At 39.9% G+C, this 25,593-nt stretch overlaps 3 protein-coding genes across 3 annotated transcripts in view; all 3 read right to left on the bottom strand.

Annotated features, from left to right (window-relative positions):
• Positions 1–22,694, bottom strand: part of LOC127081177 (uncharacterized) — a 129,899-nt gene extending 107,205 nt beyond the window's left edge. Inside the window, exon 1 of the mRNA XM_051021460.1 lies at positions 22,159–22,694. Within this exon, the coding sequence (XP_050877417.1) occupies positions 22,159–22,694 (536 nt within the window). The remainder of the gene's footprint in view (positions 1–22,158) is intronic.
• Positions 22,695–22,727: 33 nt separating this feature from the next.
• LOC127081178 (uncharacterized) lies at positions 22,728–23,474 on the bottom strand. Its single transcript, XM_051021461.1, has one exon. It carries the CDS (start codon positions 23,472–23,474, stop codon positions 22,728–22,730), a length of 747 nt encoding a protein of 248 aa, XP_050877418.1.
• Positions 23,475–24,044: 570 nt separating this feature from the next.
• LOC127081179 (uncharacterized) lies at positions 24,045–24,785 on the bottom strand. The gene has a single exon (XM_051021462.1). The coding sequence runs from the start codon at positions 24,783–24,785 to the stop codon at positions 24,045–24,047; it is 741 nt and encodes a 246-aa protein (XP_050877419.1).
• Positions 24,786–25,593: the final 808 nt, after the last annotated feature.

The raw sequence follows: 25,593 nt of genomic DNA on the forward strand, positions 1-25,593 counted from the left end.
GTATGCGCCACTTAGCGGAACATTGATATCACGAGCAGTTCAGACCCTGGTGGGATATTATCGGTGCATACATCGGGTGTGCACAGGATGATATTCTGCGAAAGGTTATTTATGTTGCGTTTCTCTCGACCTTACCCTGGCCTAGATGAGACCCGTGAGTGGGGGGGATTGATCATTTTAACAGGTACAATTGGTGACTCCCGGTACTGTTGGTGACTATGAATTCTGGACATTTGTTTCTGGGCGCCGGAGGTTCGACCCTGGTATTGATCAGAGGGTTCCGTTTATTTCGGATCCCTGGGCTGAATTTGAGGGTACTCGCTCAGATAGTGTTTTGGCTCCTCAGAATGGGTTCAGATGCCAGTTGATCAGATTGACCTTGGGTTTCAGATGAATTGCGACTCCGAGTTCAAGCCGAAGCTTCGATCCGGTGTTCTGAGATGCACAGCCTGCCAGTCTTGGTTCCATCATTTGCATCATAGCTTGTTTATTTTCCAAAAAAATAATAATAGTGCATGAAAAAGAAAAAATGTTAACTCGCATATGCATATCCTTTTCAGGATCATTCATGATAAAATAGCATCCGCATCATACACATATCATCCTTGCATTGCAGACATGTTTGGGGACACGACTTCTCACTTTGGGTTTTGACTGAGACAGGATTGTTGATCATCGTTCGCACCGCAACCAGATTGAATCAACAAAGAAGTATGGATCAGGTTCAAGCAGAGTTGACTGAGATGAGGGCAAACATGGCCCAGTTCATGACAATGATGCAAGGAGTTGTTCAGGGGCAAGAGGAGCTGCGTGCCTTAGCCCAGAGACTGGAAGCCGTGATTCCACCAGTCCACCGTACTTCACCAGTGGGTGTACCCGTTAATGAGAATGCTGCTGTCACTATTCTCGTCAATGATTGTGCCGTGAGTGATGAATTGAGGGGGATCAGAATCAGTGAACAGCCTCTTGCTGCAGAGACTATTAATGTCAGAGCAACCCGCACTCCGGTTCGCCATCCTGGCTCTTCAAGTTCTTCCGGTTCTAATAAGCCATCCTCTGGGGCACCCAAAAGGGGAGAAAGTGAAACAAATGCTGTGCACCGTCGAAGGAGTGCGAACAGAGGCCCATATCGTCAGGTCGCTGCTGTGACTATTCCAACAACTCAACAGCAACAGAGAAGACCAACTCAGCAATATCAACATCAGCAACATCGTCCTCAACAGCAGGCTTACTAGCCTCCTTATGATAATCAAGCCAATACGGGTAATGAGAGGAAGAGGATCATTTTTGACCCGATTCCCATGTCTTACGCAGAGCTGTATCCCTCGTTGATAGAGCGGAACTTGATTACTCCCAGAGACCCGCCGGCTATACCCGTCAACCCTCGGTGGTGGTATAGGCCTGAGCAGCATTGTGTGTATCATTCAGGTGCTCCTGGTCATGATGTGGATAGTTGCTTTCAGTTGAAGATGAAGGTTCAAGACCTCGTGAGGTCAGGTATTCTGAACTTTGAAGACTTGGGTCCCCGTGATAATCAAGCTTGAAGATAACAAGTCCTGGGTTGGCGCCGACTTTTCTTCAGAAGGGTTGTTCAGAAAACAGAAGCTGCTGATGCAAAAGATACTGACAGTTGTCATCCCCGGTGGGATCTATCACAATTGGGTCACTGTGGGCGTTCCTACAGTTGTTCATAAGTCAGAGTAATAATCACTTTGTTTAAAAACCCTTCTCCCATGCCAAAAGGAGAAGTGATGACATTGTTGGCAACATTTTGTGCAATGATATTTTCATTCAAATAAATTCATGATTAAACATTTGTTTTCCCATTAGTTTTCCCTTTTCGCTTTTTGCATGAAATTGGTGATCACAAAAAAAACCTAATAACAAGAATAAAAGCAATCTTTTCATCTGCATAACGATTGTCTTGTTTGATTTTCAAAAAGCTTTTCATATCAAAATCATTATGCAGGTTGTTTCTTAAACCCATTGAACATAATGATTTGACGTCATCTCCCAATTTTGAATTCCCTGTATTTGAAGAGGAAGAAGATGATGTTGAAGGGATTCCTGACGAGATTTCCCGACTTCTTGAGCAAGAAAAGAAGATCACTCAGCTGCATCTCGAGAATCAGCAGAACAGCCAACTGGGGCATCAAAAAAAAATGTAAAATAAAAAAAGAAAAAGAAGAAAAAGAGGGTGCAAAATCAAAAGAAATCCAAATCAAAAGAAAGAAAAAGAAGGAAAGAAACAAAAGAAAAATAGCACCCTCAAAGTCCCAAGTTGACTGATGCTGAATGGATCCAGAGTCACTACGACCAAGTGAATCCGATCGAAAGGAAGAGATCAACTGCCATGTGTCATGGTCAGTTACATCAGCAGAGAGTGAAGAAAGCATTCGATAAGAAGGTCAAGTCCTGAGTTCTGAGAAAAGGACCTTGTGTTCAAGAAGGTCTTGTCTTTCGTGCCCGATTCCAGGGGCAAGTGAACCCCAAGCTATGAACGTCCATATGTTGTCAAGAGAGCCTTTTCAGGCAATGTTTTGACACTTACAACAATGGATGGAGAAGTTCACTCGTCCTGTGAATTCCGATGCAGTCAAGAAATACTTCGCCTAAAACAAAAAAGCAGAATAACTCGCTAAGTCGAACACCCCAAAGGGCGACTTAGGCAAAAAGGAGCGTCTCGGTGGATTGAAAACCCGAAAGGGCGATCCAGGCAAAAGTTAGAGACCTTGAAAAAAAAAAGAATTTGCATCCCGCTGGATTGATCACCTCACACTGGGGCAATCTAGGCAAAAATTAGGGATTTGGCAAGTAACTGCATCTTGACAAGACTGTGCTCTATATCTGTCATCCGTCAGTGATTCTCGATTCGTCATCGACTGAAGCTCTGAATACATCGAAAATTCGGAATGGTAGAGGAAAGGTCATTATGTTCAATGTAGCCCTCTCCAATATATATCACCAATTTCAAACTTGTACAGATCTATGGAGTCCTGCCCTTTGCAGACTACCATTCCATCACATCAATTTGAGCTTTTATCCAATTATTTGCATTCTTATTTGTTTCAACTCAACAAATGTTTTGCATGTTTTTAATTGATAAAGTATCATTGTTTTCAAAATAAACAAATTTTTCAAAAAAATTATTCTTAAACAAAGTGAACATTCACGATGATGGAAGGATACTTAGGAGATCCGCAGTGCTCTCCCGAGGGTGGTATGATTACCAACAGGTAAGACATTTGTTCGTATCTCGAGCATAACTGTATCTTTTTCCTGTCGAACCTCTTTTGGCTTCTCCTCAGCAAGGTTGCTCAGTGCAGTGTCGGTTGAAGTTGTTCGCCTTCACGTTCCCGGCAGTACAACATTCTTCCTCCAAGTCCCTGTTAACCCTATTGTGGGGCATCTCCAGTATAGGTTTGTTTGAGCCCTACCGTGGGGCATTCCCAGCAAGGTTGCTGTTGAAATACTTTTGTGGGGCAGTTCCCCAGGCAGAGTGTTTACTGAAGACGTTAGCGTTCGTCTCTCCAGCAGAGCAGTCTTCTCCTCTCCCCGCAGGATGGTGTTGTTCCCTGATATCCCGGTTTCCCGCAGATCGCGTTTGCTCTCTGGTGTTTTTGGCCTTCCCTATGGAAGAAGAGTAGTACCGGGTGGTTGATTCCTGGACCTGTGTGTTTACATGTCTGTTTGTCAGCATTCATCATACATTCATCATGCATAATGCATACATGCATAATCATAGCATTCGGATACTCATGATGCAGCTGTTGCCGTGTATCTGTTGATGGTTGTCTCCTGCTATTTGTTGATACAGATCTCTCCAGTAGATCCTCCCTAGCAGATATGGGTGTGTCTGATCTCTCCATGTAGAGCCAACCCCTTAAGCAGAAAGTGTCTATCCTTTCCTGCCATTTCCCCCATGAGATACATCCTCGTGGATGACGGTTGTTTCCGTTCCCTCCCTACATATAATGGGATGGGTTTTCCCTATTGAGTTCTTTCCTCATTAGGATGAGTCTTGATTCAGTTTGCCTTTTTGGATCGATCCTAAACTGGCTTCCTTGTAACTGTCTCTTGTGCCTCCCTGGGGCATAAATGAATAGTGACTCACTAACCGGCACTCATTCATCTTATCCTCAGCAGATTGTGTTGGCCTCTGCCTACGAACCAGTAGTTGTAAGTCCTATCTTGGTGGTCTTCTGCCTACTAACCGGTAGATGTAATCCCCTCTTTGTGGTTATCATTATCCAGTTGGAATTGATATTCCCATCCTTTTGGATATTTGCTCCGAGTCAGCAACCTTATCCCCAGCGGGCCTTTCCCTGTCCTTTTTGATTGGTCATCTTTGCATACCTAGTCCTGGTATCCCGATGCCTTTCTTGTCGGTCGATCTATCCATCTAACAACCAACCCGGTTATGGATAATCTTCCTTGCGAATGTATTATCTACGTTTTGACGGCTATAGATGATATATCTCATGCACTCTTTGGTCAATCTTTTGATTGTTTTCTCCAGCAGAGTAAGATTCGTATTCCCTATGGAATCGGATGTCCATCCTTTAACAAGACTGCTTTTCTAGCCCTCTTCAGGATGTTGAGTGTTTTGGAACACAAACCAATTCACGCTTTGGTCGGTCACCTGTTTCATACCTACAACCCGGTATCCTTGGTGTTCCTTCCTGTTTGCTCGCTGTCGTGACCTTGATCCCCAGTGAGATCCCCTGCAAGTGTGTAGCCTTGCCCAGACATGTAGATGTCATTACCCTATCAGCACCCGCGTGTGTTGTTTCCTTGGTGTCGGTAAACACCATCTTTCGGTGATTTCCCAGTCATGCGTAAGTGTCTGGTCTTCTTTGGTGTCGGTAAACACCATCTTTCGGTGCTTTCCCAGTCATGCGTAAGTGTCTGGTCTTCTTTTGATGTCGGTAAACATCATCTTTCGATGTTCGTAACGTCGTCCTCCCTTCCCTAGTGAAGATTCCTCCTCTCCGTTGGTGTCAATAAACGTTGAGTTTTTCCTAGTCATCCGATGATGTCTAGTAGTACCATTCCCCATGTGGATTTACCTCTCCGTTGGTTTCGATAAACGCCGAGTTTTTCCCATTCTTCCGTTGACGTCTGGTTGTATTTCTCTTTTTCCCATTCATCAGTAAATGTCTGGTCGATCTTTTTTTGGTGTCCGTAAACATCATCTTTCGGTGTCGGTAAACATCGAGTCTCGTCCCCAGTCATCGGTAAATGTCTGGTCGTTTTTGGATGTCGGTAAACATCATCTTTCGATGTCGGTAAACATCGAGTCTCGTCCCAGTCATCGGTAAAGGTCTGGTCGTGCTTTATTTTCTTGTTAATAAAATCAAGATCTCCAAGAGTCGTCAGTAAACGTCTTGTCTGATTCCGTTACAAATATATTTCGTTCCTCCCCAAGTGGAGACGCCATCGGTAAATGTCCCTGTTTTCTTCGATATCGGTAAATATCGAATGCCCAGTTTTATCCGCCATCGGTAAATGGCCCTGTTTTCTTCGATATCGGTAAATATCGAATCCCCAGTTGGAGCAGCCATCGGTAAATGGTCTTGTTGAAGTTGATATCAGTAAATGTCAAGTTTCTCTGAAGCCACCATCGGTAAATGGTCTTGCTTCCTCTTAACATCAAGTTGTTTCCCAGCAGCCATCGGTAAATGGTCTCGCTGAAGTTGATATCGGTAAATATCAAGTTTCCAGTATCCAACCATCGGTAAATGGTTTTGCTTTCTTGAAGTTTGTCTTGCAGTCGTCATCGGTAAATGACGTGGTTCTTCTTGTATCATATCCGGCAGAGTGCAAATTTCCACGGTTCTTTGGTATTCAATCCCTGTTTACCCTGAAAGTCTGACAGCCGTTGCTATCATCCGTTCGGGTTCCCAGCTGATTGAATAGGGGCAGCTGTAGCACCTCAAATTTGCACCAATCATTCTACATACATTTTCATTATTAGGTCATAACATTAACATAGTCCACTGCATAGCATTGCATTGTCCTTTGCCCAAGTGCAAGTTCAACTGACAGAATTAGGTCAAACTGGTCAGGAGATCAGTCCATCAAGCAAGCTAGTGCAATTTCCATTGAGACAAGGCCCTAGGGTTGGTCCAACATGTTCACATGACTTAGGGGTCCTTTGGAAGTGTTTTGGTCAAGGATTGGTTGCTCAGAAGTCATCAGTCAATGTGCAGTCCACCAGAAACCCTAGGAGGTCAAATATGGTCAACTGTGGTCAACTGTGCATTTAATCACTGATTGGATGGTGGGAATTGGTTTGAGAGGTCTCATTCATGTCCATACAAGTCTCATTCAACATTTCAAAGGTCAAGATTGAAGAATTTGAAGTCAAACAAGAAATTTCCAAAAATAGAAAGTTGACCTGTAATTGGAATTTGCCCAAAATGGAAAGTCTTGATCCTCAAAATTACATCATGATACAAGCTTCAAATGAGTTTTTGCCCAACATGAAAGTTGAAGATCTTGTTCTTGCCTTTCCAAAAAGTCAAAGAACACTCAATTCCCATGTATGGTTGGTAAGTTATGATCAAATCATTCTCAAAAATTTTTGAACTTCAAAGTGGCATATCTTCCAAACCATTTGGCCAAATTGGGTGGGGGCTTTTTGCTACAAGTCCTATTTGATGTGCTCTATCCAAATTTGTCATCACAATTCATCAAAAGTTTACCAATCAAAATGGCCATTTTCAAAGTAGCATGAATTAAATTAAGTGAAGTAAAAAAATGGACTTTCAAAATAAGCATTTCCAACACTTTGTGCCAATTGGAATAGTTCAGAAATCATGTTTAGAGGTTGTCTAAGGCCCAAATTCGTGCACATCCATGCACCCCCATGCAACTTGTGTTGGTCTTTAGCAAAATTGGCAAAACACCTCTTTTAACCAAATTCCAATTACCATTTCAATTAATCATGATTAACAATGCTAAACAGACATATATATTTCATTTTCCAATCTGCAGAAGCCCTAGCCACTCTTTGCAAACAGATCAAAAAATCTCTTTCTCTTAAAAACTCACTTTTGCTCCATTTGAACTTTTGCTGAAAATTCTCAAAGAACACGAGCCTTGTTTGATTGTTCCATCATATACCAACCATTTGGGAGCTATTGTGAGCATTATTGTCCAGCTGTAAGCAAGGAATCGTGACTGTTGCACTAAGCTCTCATCCATGGCAGTTTTCATTTTGAGCACAATCAAGCAAGCTTGAGCCACGAGCTACTATCCAATCAACATTTGGAACCTCCAGGAGCATCTGTTTCGAGCGCATACAGCCAAATAACCATCGAATCACAACTGTTCTCCAAATTTGGTAAGAATTCGACTCTCCCATTTCTCAAAATCATGCCATGCTTTGTATAGATCTCTTCACGCTGAACACTTTGAGCTTTGAATCATTGAAAATGGTCAAGTATTGTAGAAGTTATGTTGAGTTGAAGTTTGGTTATCATATATGTTTGTGTTTGTTTCTTACTGTTTAGCTCGAATTAATGAAAAATAAACTTGGATTTGGATTGTGTGATGTTTGCTGGTTCGAATGCTTTGCTCAATTCCATTCTCTGGGATTTTTGTTCTTCATCATGTTGATGATGTACTGTAGCACACAAAACCCTAGTTTCATGTTTTTCCAGAATTCACGTATGGTTGCTGAGTTTTTGTTCTACATGTGTTCATTATTACATTGGCCATGAGCGAATCAGAGGGCGCCACGCAGGCTAAGTGGAACGCAGCGTTCCATTTAAGTTCCAAATAATTACCAAACTGCCATTCCACGTTTTATTATTTAATTAATTCATGTTATTTTGCAATTTTATTTCATTTGCCATGGCCATATTACAAAAATCATAGAGCACTCATTTTTAATCCAAAATGCATGGGATTTTTTGCAAAATGTTCATCTTGATCTCTAGTTTTTTATCATGATTTTTCCAGATTTTTTGCATGTATGGATTTTAAAGTGTGCTAGGGTTTGTCATATGTGTCCATTTTATGTATGTGTTGCCAAATCAATTGTGAAATGATGATACTTTATCCAATGCTTCCCAAATTTTTTGTGCTCAAACTAGACACATCCATGATGATTTTGGTGTAGAGTTTGTGAATTTATCATTGCTGGTTTGTGAGTTATGATTTTTTGAATTAGGGTGTGACAATTTGTGTCACACCATTGATGTCCAACTTCATGATTTTAATTACCTTGCCTAATGAACTCAAATTGGTCTGATTTTTTGCATGAACATGCTTATGGGTGTTGAGAGTGTGTATGAATCTTTCTGGAATTTTGGAGTGCATTTTCTATTTGATTGATAATTTCTCCCCTGTTGGACCAAAATGTTGACTTTTGTCACACATGATGCCATATGATTTGTGAAATTCTCATACATTATTGGATGAACTTGAAATTTGACATGTGATTAGTAGACATCTTAAGGTTTATCATGGTTTTAATCCCATTCATTTCTCATATGTTGTCACTGATTTATGATTTATTGAAGTTGGTGCATGTTTGGTTGACTTCTTTGAGTATGTTTGAACTTGCCCTGCCTTTCTGATTTTCATTTCCCTACTTACCATGATCCAATTGAGCTGAAATTTGGTGTGCTTATCATGTTATGGATGGTGTTTGATCATGAATTATTTGAGAATTTTTTGAATTGTTTGTGATTGGATTTGAGTTGCATATTTCTGTTGACTTCTAGGAGCTTCCATATGCCATGCTTTGACCTAATTTGCTTATGAAATCATAATGATGAATGATATGAACATGGAACCACTTGAGTTTTCTTCTTGAGTGTTTGAATATGATTTTGATTGGATTCCACTTGCTGTTTTGACTTTCTCATCCCCTTTTGACCCTAGGCTTGTCCTAGTGGTCTTGTTGCTCATGTTTGAGTTCATTTTTTCAGGTTAAGAAACAAATACCCAAAGAGACCAATACAAATTGGTTGAGTTTGATGGATTATCATGACTAACTTGTTTGTTTTGTAGGTTGCTTGGCTCAAATGCTTTGAGCCTTGTGCATTGCACATTTAACTGTTTGTGTTGACTGTTGATCTCTACCTCATTTTGATTTGACTTTGAATTGAATACTGATGTTGTCTGACTGGTTTCAGGTGCCTTTAGTTGCTTATAGTTCTTTAAGAACTTTGCTTTGCTTTGCTTAAGAGCAATTTGCACTGAGGTATATTTTCTTATCTTCATGTAGTCTGGAAGACCTGGCCTGTTACTTGGCCAGGCAACTGTCTGAAGTCCTCCTTAAGAGGCAATGTTTGTGACTGTTTACATTTGTCCTTGCATATTCAAAGACCTCCTAAGTGAAGAGGCAATTGGTAGAATCCAAGAGATAAGCAACCTATCTCCTACTATTCTGTGTGTCACTCACCTTGCTCACACTACCTGTGTTGATGCATAGTGAGTAAAAACCCAAGATCTATAGAGTCTAACTTGTGGAGAGAGTTCCCACTTTCTGAACTCCCACATCTTCTGATATTCGAATGCTCTCCCTGACCAGGGATAAGAGCAATGAGGCACACCCATCATCTCCTTTCATCTGCTTCACCTTAGCCCCTCAATGGCAAGGTTAAGAGCTAACACTACCCAGTTCCAGTGGTTTGTTTGTTGAGGTTGATATGACCCCTCCACTAAAACCTAACCTTGTTTGAGCCCATTGCTTGCATATAGTGTGTGTTACTTGTGCTTGTGTGTTTAGGCTTGCTTCCTGTGCAAGTTAGGTTTAGTTTAGGCTTGCTTCCTGTGCAAGTTAGCTAGAAACCTTAACTTAGGGATGATTTGCATGATAACATCTAGGCTCGAGTCGTAGTCTCCATAGTTGTGTCTCCCTCTGTTATCTGGTTAGGCTAGTCCTGTGTCCCTGCGTAGGGGAACTACGTCGCCCTGATCCTCATACCAGATGAGGTACGTAGGCAGGAGATGAGCTGATCTCTCCGGGCGCCCTTTTTCTTTTTCAACCTTTGTGTCTTTTTGTGTTATCCCTCTGTGTGTGTTTGTTGTGTGCTTGGAAGCTGATATAAGTCCATCGAGTGGCATTTGGGTTCCAGTGTGGTTTTGTTTGGTTCGGATGCTGATGTAAGTCCAGTGATTGGCATTCGGGCTCCATGTTTGCCTCTTTGTGTGTGTTTTGGTTCGGATGTTGATGTAAGTCCAGTGATTAGCAGTCGGGCTCCACGTTTGCCTTTGCCAGTGTTTGTTTGTGTGCGTGTCAGTCGAGCTACGAATGCTCTGATTCTTCTTCGTCCAAGAAGATACGTATGCATAGGATGCGACATCCTAGCGAGCATGTGTCGTTTCCCAGTCCGAACTACTTCGACTCTGATGTCTATGCCTGATAGACTAAGTAGGCCCAGGACACGATATCCTGCCGAGTCAATTTCAGTCTGTTTTCTTGTGTCTCTTTCAGCCAGTGTGTGTGTTTGAGCAGTGTTTTAGCAACCATTTTCCCTTCCTATTGTGCGTGGATCCCGTCGAGTACGACGGATGCGTAGGGGTGCTAATACCTTCCCTTCGCATAACCGACTCCCGATCCCATTCTCTTTGGTCGCGAGACCACGTCTTTTCCAGGTTTACTCTGAGCGTTTCCTTTCCCTCTTTTGGGATAAATAACGCACGGTGGCGGCTCTGTTGTTCTGTTTTCCCGCCGGTTTTTCGCGTAATGCGACACCCATGCCAAAAGGAGAAGTGATGACATTGTTGGCGCATAAATACAATGATATTTTCATTCAATAAATTCATGTTAAATGTTTGTTTTTCCAATTATTTTCCCTTTTTGCTTTTTGCATGAAAATGGTGATCACATAAAACCCTAAAAATAAACATAAGATCAATCTTTTCATCTGCATAATGATTTGCCTTGTTTGAATTATAAAATCTTTTCATATCCAAAACCATTATGCAGGTTGATCAAACCCATTGAACATAATGATCCAACACCATCTCCCAATTTTGAATTCCCTGTATTTGAGGCGGAAGAAGATGATGTTGAAGAGATTCCTGAGGAGATTACCCGTCTACTTGAGCATGAAGAGAAGATCATTCAGCCGCATCTTGAGAATCTAGAAACAGTCAACTTAGGGTCTGAAGATTGTGTGCGAGAAGTGAAGATTGGGGCACTCCTGGAAGAGTCTGTTAAGAAGGGGTTGATTGAGTTGCTACGAGAATACGTCGACGTCTTTTCCTGGTCATATGAAGACATGCTTGGTCTAGATACAAATATTGTACAACATTTCTTGCCTTTGAAGCCTGAGTGCGTGCCTGTGAAGCAGAAGCTCAGAAGAACTCATCCCGACATGGCAGTAAAGACCAAAGAAGAAGTTCAGAAGCAAATTGACGCGGGGTTTTTGGTGACTTCTACATATCCTCAATGGGTGGCCAATATTATGCCTGTGCCTAAGAAAGATGGAAAAGTCCAAATGTGTGTGGACTATAGAGACTTGAATAAAGCTAGTGCGAAAGATGATTTACCTCTACCACACATTGATATGTTGGTAGACAATACAGCTAAATTCAATGTCTTCTCCTTTATGGACGAATTTTCCGGATATAATCAGATTAAAATGGCACCCGAGGATATGGAGAAGACGACATTCATCACAGCTTGGGGAACATTCTGTTATTGAGTGATGCCCTTCGGTTTGAAGAACGCCGGAGCCACATATCAACGAGCTATGACTACCTTGTTTCATGATATGATGCACAAGGAGATCGAGGTATATGTTGATGATATGATTGCAAAGTCGAGAACGGAAGTTGAACATGTAGAGCACTTGTTGAAGCTTTTTCAGCATTTGAGGAAGTATAAGCTTCGTTTGAACCCCAACAAGTGTATATTTGGAGTCCGTTCCGACAAGTTATTGGGCTTTATCGTTAGTGAAAGAGGTATTGAGGTTGATCCTGCAAAGGTCAAAGCAAGATAAGAGATGCCTGCGCCCAAAACTGAGAAGCAAGTCCGAGGGTTTCTTGGTCGCTTGAATTATATTTCCAGATTCATATCCCACATGACTGCCACATGTGCGCCCATATTCAAGCTCTTCCGGAAAGATCAGTCTCATGATTGGACCGAGGATTGCCAAAAAGCTTTTGATAGCATTAAAAAGTATTTGTCTGAACCTCCAATTCTATTTCCGCCTGTGGAAGGGAGACCATTGATTATGTATCTGGCAGTTCTTGAAGACTCAATGGGTTGTGTCCTTGGTCAGCAAGATGAATCTGGGAAGAAAGAATATGCTATCTACTACTTGAGTAAGAAGTTTACTGATTGTGAGTCTCGAGACTCAATGCTTGAGAAGACATGATGTGATTTGGCTTGGGCTGCTAAGCGCTTACGCCAGTATATGTTGAATCATACGACTTGGTTGATATCCAAAATGGATCCAATCAAGTATATCTTTGAGAAGCCTGCTTTAACTAGAAGGATTTCACGTTGGCAGATGTTGTTATCTGAGTACGGTATTGATTATCGAGCTCAGAAGGAGATAAAAGGTAGTATTTTGGCTGACCACTTGGCACATCAACCGAATGAAGACTATCAGTTAGTTCAGTATGACTTCCCAGATGAGGAGATTCTGTATTTGAAAATGAAAGATTGCGATGAGCCTACGCTCGATGAAGGGCTAGAGCCTGGTTCCAGAGGGAGTATGGTGTTTGATGACGCTGTAAATCAATATGGAAATGGTATTGGGGCAGTGATTATTACTCCTCAGGGTACACATTTTCCTTTTACAGCAAGGCTAACTTTCAAATGCACAAATAATATGGCTGAGTATGAGGCTTGTATCATGGGATTGGAAGAGTGCATTGATCTAAGGATCAAGCATCTTGATGTTTATGGTGATTCGGCCCTCGTTGTTAACCAGATTAAGGGTGAATGGGAAACGAATCAGCCTGGCCTCATCCCATATAGAGATTATGCGAGGAGGATTTCCACATTCTTTAATGAGGTTGACTTTCATCATATTCCTCGAGACGAGAATCGGATGGAAGATGCTCTTGCTACACTTGCTTCGATGATTGTGGTAAGACTTTGGAATGAAGTTCCCAATATCACTATGATGCGCTTGGACAGACCAGCTCATGTATTTGCAGTAGAGGAAGTGCAAGATGGTAAGCCGTGGTATTATGATATCAAGTGCTTTCTTCAGAGCCAGATTTGCCCCCTGGGGCATCGGTGAAAGATAGGAAGACTTTGAGGAGATTGTCAGACAATTTCTACCTCAATGGCGATGTGCTTTATAAGAGAAATTTCGACATGCTTCTGCTCAGATGCGTGGATAGACGCGAAGCAGACCTGTTAATGATTGAGGTTCATGAGGGTTCATTTGGCACTCATTCCAATGGACATGCCATGGCTAGAAAGATGTTGAGAGCAGGCTACTATTGGCTGACAATGGAGTCTGATTTCTGCAAATACGTGAAGAAATGCCATAAGTGTCAGATCTACACGGATACGATTCATATTCCCCCAACACTTCTGAATGTGATTTCATCGCCATGGCTTTTCTCTATGTGGGGAATTGACATGATTGGCATGATAGAGCCGAAAGCGTCCAATAGTCACATATTCATTCTCGTAGCAATTGATTACTTCACCATGTGGGTGGAAGCGGCATCATATGCAAATGTGACTAGGCAGGTGGTCGTGAAGTTTATCAATAATCAACTCATATGCCAGTATGGTGTGCCAGATAAGATCATTACTGATAATGGATCTAACTTGAACAACAAGACGATGAAAGAGTTGTGTAATGAGTTCAAGATTGCGCATCATAATTCTTCTCCCTATAGACCCAAGATGAATGGGGCTGCTGAAGCTGCTAATAAGACTATCAATAAGATTATCCAGAAGATGGTTGTTACGTACAAAGATTGGCATGAGATGTTGCCATTTGCTTTGCATGGATATCGTACATCTGTCCGCACTTCAGCAGGGGAAAACCCTTTCTCTCTTGTTTACGGCATGGAGGTTGTGCTCCAAGTAGAGGTGGAGATCCCATCAATGAGAGTCTTGATGGAAGCCAAGTTGACTGATGCTGAATGGATTTAGAGTCGTTATGACCAGCTGAATTTGATTGAAGAAAAGGGATTGACTGCCATGTGACATGGTCAGTTATATCAGCAGAGGACGAAGAAAGCTTTTGATAAGAAGGTCAAGCCTCGTGTGTTCCGAGAAGGTGACCTTGTGCTCAAGAAAGTCTTGTCTTTCGCGCCCAATTCCAGGGGCAAGTGGACTCCAAACTATGAAGGTCCATATGTTGTCAAGAGAGCCTTTTCAGGCAGTGCATTGATACTTACAACTATGGATGGGGAGGATTTCACTCATCCTGTGAATTCAGATGCAGTCAAGAAATACTTCGCCTAAAAATGAAAACAGAATAGCTCGCTAAGTTGAAAACCCGAAAGGGCGGCTTAGGCAAAAATGAGCGTCTCGGTGGATTGAAAACCCGAAAGGGCGATCCAGGCAAAAGTTAGAGACATAAAAAATAAATACGTATCCCGCTAGATTGAGCACCTCATCCTGGGGCAATCTAGGCAAAAATTAGGGATTTGGCAAGTAACCGCATCCTGACAAGACTTTGTTTTACAAACTGTCATCCGTCAGAGATTCTCGCTCAGTCATTGTCAACTGAAGCTTCAAATACATCGGATTTAGAGTTGGTGGAGAAATGGTCATTATGTTCAATGTAGCCCTTTTCCAATATATATCACCAATTTCAAATTTGTAAAGATCTATGGAGTCTTACCATTTGCGGACTACCATTCCATCAAATAAATTTGAGCCTTTATCCAATTATTTACACTCTTATTTGTTTCTATTTAACAAATTTTTTGCATGTTTTAATTGAGAAATATCATTGTTTTAAATAAATAAATTTTTCATAACTTGTTTTTAAGCAAAGTGAACATTCACAATGACAAAAAGGATATTGGGGATGTTTTCAGTGCTCTCCTAAAGATGGCATGATTCTCAACAGGGTAAGACATTCGTTCATATTCCTGGAGTGATTGGTATCCTCTCCCTCCGAAGCCTTTTGTGGTTTCCTTTCCCGAGCAGAGTGTATGGTAAAGGTATTCAGCCTCCTTTCCTCCTCAGCAGATGTGATCTTGGGTGGGGATAATACTTGGTTGACCCTTGGAAGCTCTTGATTGGTGGTTGTATCCCCACGAAGATCCATCATCCCCTTTGATTATTTTCCCGTTAGAGTGGCTTCCCCAGCGGAACTTATCTGTGCCATGATCCTGTTCCTAGTTGGATTGGTTGTTGTTCATTCCCCTGCAGAGATCTTTGTTCCTGATCCCCGGCAGAAAGGATGTTCTCCTTTAAGTCTGGCTTTCTCTCCTGAGATGTAGTACCGGATGTTTACTCAATCGATCGGTGGACTTGTTTGTGTTAGATATGTCTGTTCTGTCAGCATTCATTATACATAAACCATACATACATGCATAATTTTAACATTCAGATATTCATGTTGCATCCTTTGCCATATATCTTTGTTTGTTATCTCCTGCTAGTTGGAAACATATTCCCAAGCAGATTGTTTGTGTCTGGTCTCCCCATGAAGAGTCAGCCCCATAAGCAGAAAATGTGTATCCTTTCTTCCATATTCCCCACCGAGTTACGACCTCGTGGATGATGTTTGTTTCTGTTTCCTCCCAACACATATATTGGGATGGAACCCCCCATTGAGTTATATCCTCATAGGGATGAGTCTTGTTTCATTGTGCATCTCTAGTTCGTTCCTAGATTTGGCTTCTGGAGATTATCCTTGCAGTTCCCCGTAGTCGGATGAATGATTGCTCAGTAACCAGTAATTATCCATCTTTTCCACGGAGGAATCTGTGGTTTTCTTCCCTCATACCGGTAGTTGTAAACCCTTTTGTTTATCCTCTTGGCAGAGTTAACCGATGACGGTTACTTTTCCGTGGTTTTCTACCCAGTAACTGGTATATGTAATCCCCTCCTTGACGGTTATCACTACCCAATATTCGGTAATTGATAGTCCTTCACCCCTTTTGAATATATCTCCCTGATCATTTCCTTCGTCAATAATCCTCAGCGGGTCATCTTTCATTTGCCGTTTGTCGGCTATGATCGTTTCTCCCTTTGATTGGTCATTATTTTATACCTGGTTTCGGTATCCCAATGTCCTTTCTTTTCGTTCGATTTATCCTTTATTAACCCAGTAACCGATTGTGGATAATCCTCCATGCGAGTATGTTATCTATGTTCTGACGGTAATAGATAATATATCTCATGCACTCGTCGGACGAAGTCTTTGTTCTGCCCCAGTCGAGTAAGATTCGTATCCCCTTTGCGGAGTCGAATGCCCATCCTGTAATTGAGTTTGCTTTTAGCCCTCTTTTGGATGATGAGTGTCTTGGGAATATTCCCCAATTCACGCCTTGGTCGGTCACCTATTATATGCCCAGTAACCGGTATCCCTGGTGTTCCTTCCTCTCTGCTCCCTATTATGACCTTTGTCCCCTGGGGAGTCAGATGTTTCCTGAGTTGAAATATACCCTTTTAGGTTTTCCTTAGATGATTTCGGATGTTTGATATCTCTCACCCTTATATCGGTCTTAGATATTCATTCTCCCCGAGCATGTTGTTCTTTCACCCTCATACCGGTGTTTTTATCATATGTCTCCTTGAGCTTATTACCCAGTAACCAGTAATACCTCGCCCTGGTGTTTCCCCGGAGAAGTCCTGTTTGGATGTTCCCCAGCGAGATCCTTTAGTGGATTCTCCCCATCTGAGTCCGGATTTTCATCCGAAGTATCCTTGGTGGATAACTCCGCTATATTGGCATAATCCCCAATACGTGTGCCTTGGAGTCAGCTCAGGGCTCTCCATTGATTTATTCTTTTGGAATTCTGCTCCCCAAGCTTTGAGTCGTGTCCTGCTCACGCAATTTATCCCCTTTTCTATCCCCATAGAAGTCCCAGAGTCTCTGTCCCATTGAGTGTATTACTCATATGGATTGTCAGTTTCCCCGGATTTCTTTTCTTCTTTGTGGACACATATCCCCACGAAGTATTACCCTTTCTTGCATACATACATCTGCATCATGAGGTCTCTTAGGACCAAAATTCGTCTCTTTGTTATTATTTAAGCCCATTCTATCTCGTCGAGACGAAGATTTTAACCTTCATATCTTCGTCTAGAATGACCTTAAATAGGGGCATCTGTAAGACCCCAATTTTGGCCCTAAGATCCCTCATGGCATCATAGCATTGCATTTGCAAAAGCCTCAAGGATCATGAGCATCTTGGTTCCCTTTGCCTTTGGGTGGGACCTCTTGTGAGTGGTTTGAGATCACCAAGCATGCTTGAATTGTATATCATTGCTTTTTCTCATTTTATTTTACTAACCAAAAGCACAAAAATATGTCACTAACACTTCTTGTTTGCAGTTTGAGCAATCACAAAGTCTAAAAGCTTCTAGGAGATCCTTTGTGTAATGATAAGGTCAAGAGAAGATGAAAGCAAGCATGGAAATGGTTCCCAAAGATCTCATCCATCAAATATGCCTCCCTAGTATCTCAATTCATCATTTTTGATCAAAGCAAGTCAAAGGATTTAAGGATTGTTTCTCAAGGAAACCCTGATTCATCTGATCATCAACAATGCCTTGCTCATGAAGCAACCTCAGCCCATGGTCAAATACCATCAAGGGAAGTTCTTAAATTCATTATTCCATGCATATTTGAACTTATTTGAGTGTCCTCAATCATCATTTCGTCAAGGTATGAGTTGTGGACTTGAGAAGTTGATCAGTCAATTCATCTGTCCTTGTTGAAATACATTGAGACCTAACTTTTCATGTGTTGGTCAAATGGAGATAATCCCAAGATAAACAATGTTCTTAAGGACAATGTGAACAACGTTCATGTTCATCAAAATTGGATTTGAAGCTTGGAAAATCATCATCCATTCCAAGACATTATAGGTCATTTTGACTGAAACCCTAATTTTGGGTCAACTTCCCAAGAACATAACTCATTCATTTTTGATGATTTTGAGGTGGAACCAAATGAATTGGAAGGCTTATTGTGTTTACTTCAAATGTTATGTTGAGAAATTTTTTTCCAAATCTCAAAAGAAATACATGTGATAATGCAAGACATTATAGGTCACTTTGGACCAAAGTCATTGAAATGGAAAAAAGTCCAACTTCAAGTGCCCATAACTTTTTCATTAAAAATCCAAATTATGAAAAATTTAAGTCCAAATTGATTTTATTGAAAAGATCTACAACTTTGATGTTGAAGGTTTTATCATTTGGAGCTTGCATCATTGAGACAGAAGGGCTTGAACATTGGCCAAATTTGGAAACTTCACTCATGCATGTTTTGTACCCTACACTTTAAACTCAAAATTCACTAATTTCCAAGGCCCAATTGAAATTTTGATCAACATATCATTTGTTCCTTATGCAACAAGCTCTCTAACCATTACTCATAAGGTGGCATTTGGAGTTTGGAAGCACCATTTTCGAAGACATGAAGATTAAGTGCATTTTGTGAAATTCCATTCAAATTGCCATGCATGAGCTGTTTATACTTATTGTACACGACCATTTGCAATTCACATGAACTCAGCAGGTTATTTCAGCCTTCATTGGGCCTTCCACATGATCACACAAGCCCATCCAATGAAAAATCCATTTTCCATACACACAAGCTAACTCATGCACTCAGCCCTTTCCAGCTATAAATACATGTGCTATGCTTCATAATTCTCCAACCTGAAGGCGCCTGAAATGCTGCAAGATTGAATCCCTATCCATACCTAAAGGAACAAGTTCATCTTTCTTCAAAAATTCAGATCTGAAATTCAATTGCATTTGGTTGAATTTTCAGATCTAAAGTTCCTAGACCTTCATCATTTGATCTATTGAAGTTCTGTTTTGCAAAAGGAACCAAGGAAAGGGACTCAAATCTTCATAATCAAAAGGTTTGGATCAAATGGTTTTTGCTTCGAATCTCCTTATTCTTTGATCTATTAACCTTGATATTGTGTGGTCTGAAGTCCTCTCTATAGAGGCATTATTATTAAGTGCTTAATTGTTGAAATCAAGCAAGTTCAGTTGAACATCACCAAACTTCCATCCCTGATTTCTCTCTTAATAGGAATCTAGAGTGGAAGTGAGTGATATAGGAGTGATGTACATCACTTCACCTTTCGAATGGTGCCTGGATCGTCCATTTTAGTGAGCATTTGAGTCTCTGCATTTTTTGACCTTCGCCGGAGGTCACCGGAGAAGACGGTGGCGCTGGCCACCGTCTCATTGCCAGATTGATTGTGAGCCATTGATCTCAATCTCCAGATCTAATCTCCACGCTCCATTGTTATGACTTTTTTTAATTCAATATGTTTCTCAGTTGACTAATGACTATGGAACGCGCGCGCTCCTGATCCATTGGATGTTGCCACGTCAATTAATGAAGTCATCCAACGCTTCCTGATTTTTTGCTATTTTCTTATTTCTGATTTTTATTTCCTTTTATTTCAAAAATTCATATCTCTTTTACTATTGGTCCAAAAAATATGGGACCAATTACGTTATTTCTCTTTTTAATTCTAGTTTCTAAAAATGATTTTTAATAATTTTTACTTTATCATTTGATATTTTTTGTGAATTTTCTCTTTTCTGTTTATTTTTAATTCATTTTAAATAGTTTTTGATATTCAAAAAAATACAAAAATATTTTCTCAACCTCTTTGAATGATGATAGATCTATGGAAAATATTCTCATCAATTTATTAATTGATTTGAGATTTATTTGAGATTTTAGTTCAATTAGGTTATTTTTCTTCATTTTTAATTGATAAAAAATAGTTTCTGACTTTTAAAAATGCTGAAATTTTTTGTCAAACTTGGTTTGACCTTGTTGAACTTGGGATAATTCACTTGGACTTTTTAAAGTTGATTTGAGTTGATTTTGAAGTTTGACCTTTCTTTAATATTTTAATTCAAGTTTATTTTCAAATATTAAAAATGCCAAAAATATTTTGTTTATTTCTTGACTTCCAATCCTCATCTCATTTCTGATTTTGAGGGTTTGACCTTGATCTTCCCTATCTTTGGTCAACATTTATGGATTGGTACATTCCTTTTCATTGGATGCACTTTATTTTCTTCATTTCTATTATCCATCTCCTTCATCTTCTTCTTCTTCTTTTCTTTTTTTGATCAATGAGTTAAAGGTTGATAAGTTAGCATTGATTAGGGAGGTTTAATCTTCCTTGATTCAAATCTAATTCTTCTTGATCAAATGATCAAGTGAATGGCTTTGCATTAAGGATAGATTGCTTCTTAAATCATGCAAAGGACTTAAACCAATACAAGATCATTTCTCATCTTCTTTTTGGCATGGCAAGTTGTTGGAACATGGTTCACTAATCAAGACTTCTAACTTATGTTGTTGCCTACATTATTATTGACCGACCTCAGATAGTTGTGACTTCTACATAAGTCCAATTACGATTGCTTAACATAGCGCTAAATTTGCCTTATGGCACACTAACTACTAACATTAATCATTAACAATTAACATTTACTTTTTGACCTTTACTTTTATGCAATTTATTATTCTTGTACATATTATTCATTTGATTTTTTTCCTTTGCTCACTTGAGCACATGTTTATGTTAATGCAATTTGCCTTTTGCTCACTTGAGCACATATTTGTGTATATATCATTGTGCTTGTGTTTTGTTTTGATTGTTGTGGACCAAATGCAAAGAAATGGACAAATGGACTTAGACTTTAGGACTTTCCCTATGCAAATGTGGAGTCAAAGAGCAACTAGGCATTGAGCCTTTAGAGTGCTATAAAAGTCAAAGAGCAACTAGGCATTGGGCCTTTATAATGCTATAAATGTTGAAGAGAACTTTGAAAGGACCAACCTCTAAAAACTCCTTCTTGTTCATTCTTGTTTTTTTTATGGAACCTTTTAATGTGTTTGTTCTTGTGCTAGGGATTCCAACATTGAGCCTAAGTGAGGAACCATTGCCATGAGCTTCTAAGAGAGAGAGATCTAAGAGCCATTGAGGAACTTTCCAAGGGCTAAATTGATTGTTGATTGCTTGAGCTTACTATTATTTTGCTTGCATATTCCAAAGGATGGGAACTACTTGGATCATCAATATGATCTCAAGAGAGGAACTCCATTTGTGGTCTTGTTCTCTTATCCATTATCTCTTGTATGTCTAGGACTTTAGCCATTCTTCTTCTTCCCTCCACTCTAACCCAAGCCAAAGCTTTTGTGCAAACATTTAACATTTGTTTTCAAACATTAGAAACCTAAGCCTTATGTTTTTGATTTTCAAACTCTTTTCATAACACTTATTTTGAATTGAATCCTTAAATCAACTTTGACCATATTTTGTACATACTTTTCATTGGTAAATATAACCCATTCAAATGCCTTTTTGTGGTTTCAATGGCCACCTTCTTAATCAAATTTTCCATAACCCTTAGCTATTAGGTTTGAGTTATCCTTGAGGTAGATGTAATACTCACCTATATCCTTAGTGATGGACAATGAGTCTTCCATGCTTATTATAGGGTTAACCCCTCACTAGCATGTTGACGCTATCCTCACATGGTGGATTTGTGGTTTTAGGGTGAGTTTTCTCCCTTGGATAACAAAAGACCTTAAGGCTTTTGGACCAATCAATTCACCAACTCATTTTGAGATTTTTTACCCCGAACTACAAGGTTTTGATCCTAATCTTTTTTAAGATGGCACGTAGGCAATGGGTTTATCCATCCAAACACAAAATGTAAATAACTTGTATATTCTCTTCTCATCTCTTCAATCATGTTTGCACAAATAAACTTTCACAAAATACCCAACCTTACAACAAGTATGAAAAGGGCTCCGTAGGAGTACCTAAGATGTTTTGGGTGCTTAAAACCTTCCCATTGCATAACCAACCCCCTTACCCAGATCTCTGAGATTTTTACTAGTTTTTGATTTGATAAAAACTTTTAGGTTTTTATTCGCTTTCTACCCATTCCTTTGGATAAATAGAAGTGCGGTGGCGACTCGACTTGTATGGTTTACCTTGGATTTAATCAATATCTCTAATGGTAACAAATACCCCGCTACACCTGTGTTGCTTCCTGTCAAGATTTCCACATCCAACATATTCATAAATAAACCAGGACATAATAACCGGGTCCTATTACACAATCCATATCTAGAATCTAGATTTTGTAACAACATCAATGGTGCACCCTTTTTTATCTTTAGAATATGTGGTGGCAAACTACCTTGTGCGATTGAGTTTAAGAATTCTTGCTGGTATAAATTATGATTATCTCCTTCAACCTTATCAAACGATAACAAATTATGTTCTTCTCCTGGAAACTGATCGATAATCATATCATTCAATTTCTGGACATCATCATTTATTGGTGTCAAAATAGCTCTTTGTACCATATATGGGGCATCCCAACCATGCAATTCTAAATTAGGAAAAATATGTTGGATAAGTACTTGTATGGAATGTTCACCTTCCCATGGGATTGCAATATGTAAAGGTAACCTCACCATGTCACCTGGTTTGGTAGGTTCAACACCATCACCAATGCGAATAAGAAATTCTGCAAACTCTTGATCATGCAATGATCGCATTTTTTGATACAAATGCAAAATCTTGGTATGATTCTATAAATGAGACTGAACAATACACGCTGAAATCATTTGTGCCTTAGTACCTTTTCTTACAACAGGAAGAACTTGACAAAAATCCCCCCCCCCCCCCATGATCAGAACTTTTCCACCAAATGGAGCATTGTTGCTACAAATGTCTTGTAATGATCGATCTAAGGCTTCCAAACAGTTTTTGTTTGTCATTGGTGCTTCATCCCAAATTATTGCGGAAGCAACTCTAATGAGATTTGCAAGATCCTTTTGCTTTTCAATACCACAAATGGAACTCGGTTGAATATCAATAGGTATCTTAAATCGAGAGTGTGCAGTCCTACCACCGGGTAACAATGTTGCAGCTATACCAGATGATGCAGTTGCTAAGACAATTTCTCCTCTACTTCTTAAACTTGCCATTAATGTTCTATAAAGGAATGTTTTACCTGTTCCTCCTGGACCATCAACAAAAAATACCCCACTGTGTTTTTTAACAATTACATTCATAATGGTGTTGAATGCAATCATTTGATCATTATTTAACTTAGTAATAGATTCAATATCTTCATTGGGGATATCGATCGCTAACTCCTCTTGTATGATACTTGGAACTGCACCTCTGTCTATTGTATTAGGGGGTAAAGATGGGAGATCATAATCATCAATCTTTTTACCGTGCAGGTTTAGGAGTTCATTCAAGTCCTTCAACAACATATTAGTTAAGTTTGATTCCACAACATTGTTAGTTGTTTGATAATCCTCTACCATATGTGTAAAAAACTCATTCCAAAGGCCTCTAACATCAGTAGGTTCACAAAATATTAAAATCGTCACGAATAAACTTCGTAAAGCATATGGCATTCAGAGACTCGTAGCCTCAACCAAACAATCACGAATACTATGACCAGTCTCTAGAAATCCCCTATCCTCGGCTGGTTTTTTGAATGTACTGAAAGTCATTCCATTATTTGTAAGAAGATATTCCCAACTGGTTGGACCTGTGACATGCGATAACAACAGTCGCAAGTAAAACTTATCCCCCTCCGAAGGTGATACTGTATATATTCTCCCGATAACTTTTCTTGTTGATCGCCTACGATGCCATTCCATATCCCGCTTGTTCTAACAAGAATGCTCTGGAATCTCTCTATACAGATACTTTCTTGCTTGTGGATCTCGTAGATTCAATGCAAAGAATTGTGTGAGCATTGTTTTGGATTTATGTTCATTATTTAACACATCTGCAGTTTGCTGATGATCATAAAAGCGCACTTGATGGTGGTTCGGCAAGTGGGTCTGCAATCTTTCAACCGAAGGATATAATCGGTAAAGAGTGAATCAAAATATTTTCCATAATGCCTCGGGAGCACAAATCCATCTTGCATCAACATATTGCTGAACTTCATCCATGTATGATCCTTTATGAACCTCCATAGCCACACGATCAGGGCCCTTGTACACATATTTATATAGATACTTGATACTTTTAGTGCTACTGCAAATCTCTACATTGATGTGACAGTCATACTTTAATAATAACCAAGGGTTATAAGGAACCACCCATCTATTCTCGACAGACCTATCTTTACCTAACGATACAGACTCATCAAACCTTCTCCTATACTCGGGATATGAGTCAGTGCCTTGACGTGTTTCATCCAAGAATTGTTTGGGATACCTTTTTTTACAATGTCCGTCTTTCATACATGGAGACTTTCGGTTGATTCTGCCACAAGGCCCGTGGATCATATGTCTTACAACAGCTTCATGCAACTGTGGTTCACATTCTAATTTAGGTATTTCTGCTCTTACCATACTATCATAATCTTTTGGGTCACGCAACTTATCGTTACTTTCTAAGACCAATAACATATGCACATGCGGCAGTCCTCGCTTTTGAAATTCAGTGACATACATGTAGCTTTTAACTTTACCCAAGACTCTTTTATTAATAACATCATCCTTCAATTTCTCAAATTTCGAACGAAATATTCTTGTTAGCAAATCTGGACGATCTTGTGGTGTTTGAAAAGGCAAAAGTTCTGATGTCATCTCACTCCAAGAAGGATTGCATGTCATTGTAGCACCTCAAATTTGCACCTCCCATTTTGTACATTCATTTTCATTTTAGGTCATTAACATTAGTATTGTCCACTGCATAGCATTGCATTGTCCATTGCCCAAGTGCAAGTCATCAATCAAGACTGGTCAGGAGATCCAATTGTGCAAGCAAGCAAGTGCAATTCCAATTGAAGAAAAGCCCTAGGGTTGGTCCATTGAGTTCATATGACCTAGGGATCATTTTGAAGTGGTTTGACCAAAGATTGGAGTCTCAGAGATCATCAGTCAAGATGCAATTCATCTGAAACCCTAGAAAGTCAACCAAAGTCAACTGTGCATTCAATCATGGATTTGAAGGTGGGAGATGGTTAGAGAGGCTTCATTCATGTCCATACAAGTCTCATTTGACATTGCAAACATCAACAATGAAGAATTTGAGGTCAGATGAAAAGTTTCCAAAAATAGTAAGTGACCTGTATTTTGAAATTGCCAAAAATGGAAAGGTTTTCTCCTCAAGTTTACATCATCAAGAAAGCTTCAAATGAAATTTTGTCCAACATGAAAGTTGAAGATATTGTTCTCCCATTTTCAAAAAGTCCAAGAACATGAATTTCCCATGTGTGGTTGGCAAGATATGGATCAATCATGGTCAATGGAATTTGAACTTCACAAGTGCATAACTTTTGAACCAAAAGGCCAAATGAGATGGTTCTTTTTGGAACATTTCTCTCTTGATCTCTACTATCCAATTCATGCATCATATACCATGCACTTCCATTACAAATTTTTTGCATTTTCCATTTGAATTTTGGAGGGAATTTCCAAA

Source organism: Lathyrus oleraceus, chromosome 5 (genome assembly GCF_024323335.1).
Source record: "Lathyrus oleraceus cultivar Zhongwan6 chromosome 5, CAAS_Psat_ZW6_1.0, whole genome shotgun sequence".
Taxonomy (NCBI): Eukaryota; Viridiplantae; Streptophyta; class Magnoliopsida; order Fabales; family Fabaceae; genus Lathyrus; species Lathyrus oleraceus.

Coding starts and splice junctions, on each gene's coding strand:
- LOC127081179 (XM_051021462.1), bottom strand. CDS start 24,785: ATGACATGCAATCCTTCTTGGAGTGAGATGACATCAGAACTTTTGCCT.
- LOC127081178 (XM_051021461.1), bottom strand. CDS start 23,474: ATGGTAGAGGATTATCAAACAACTAACAATGTTGTGGAATCAAACTTA.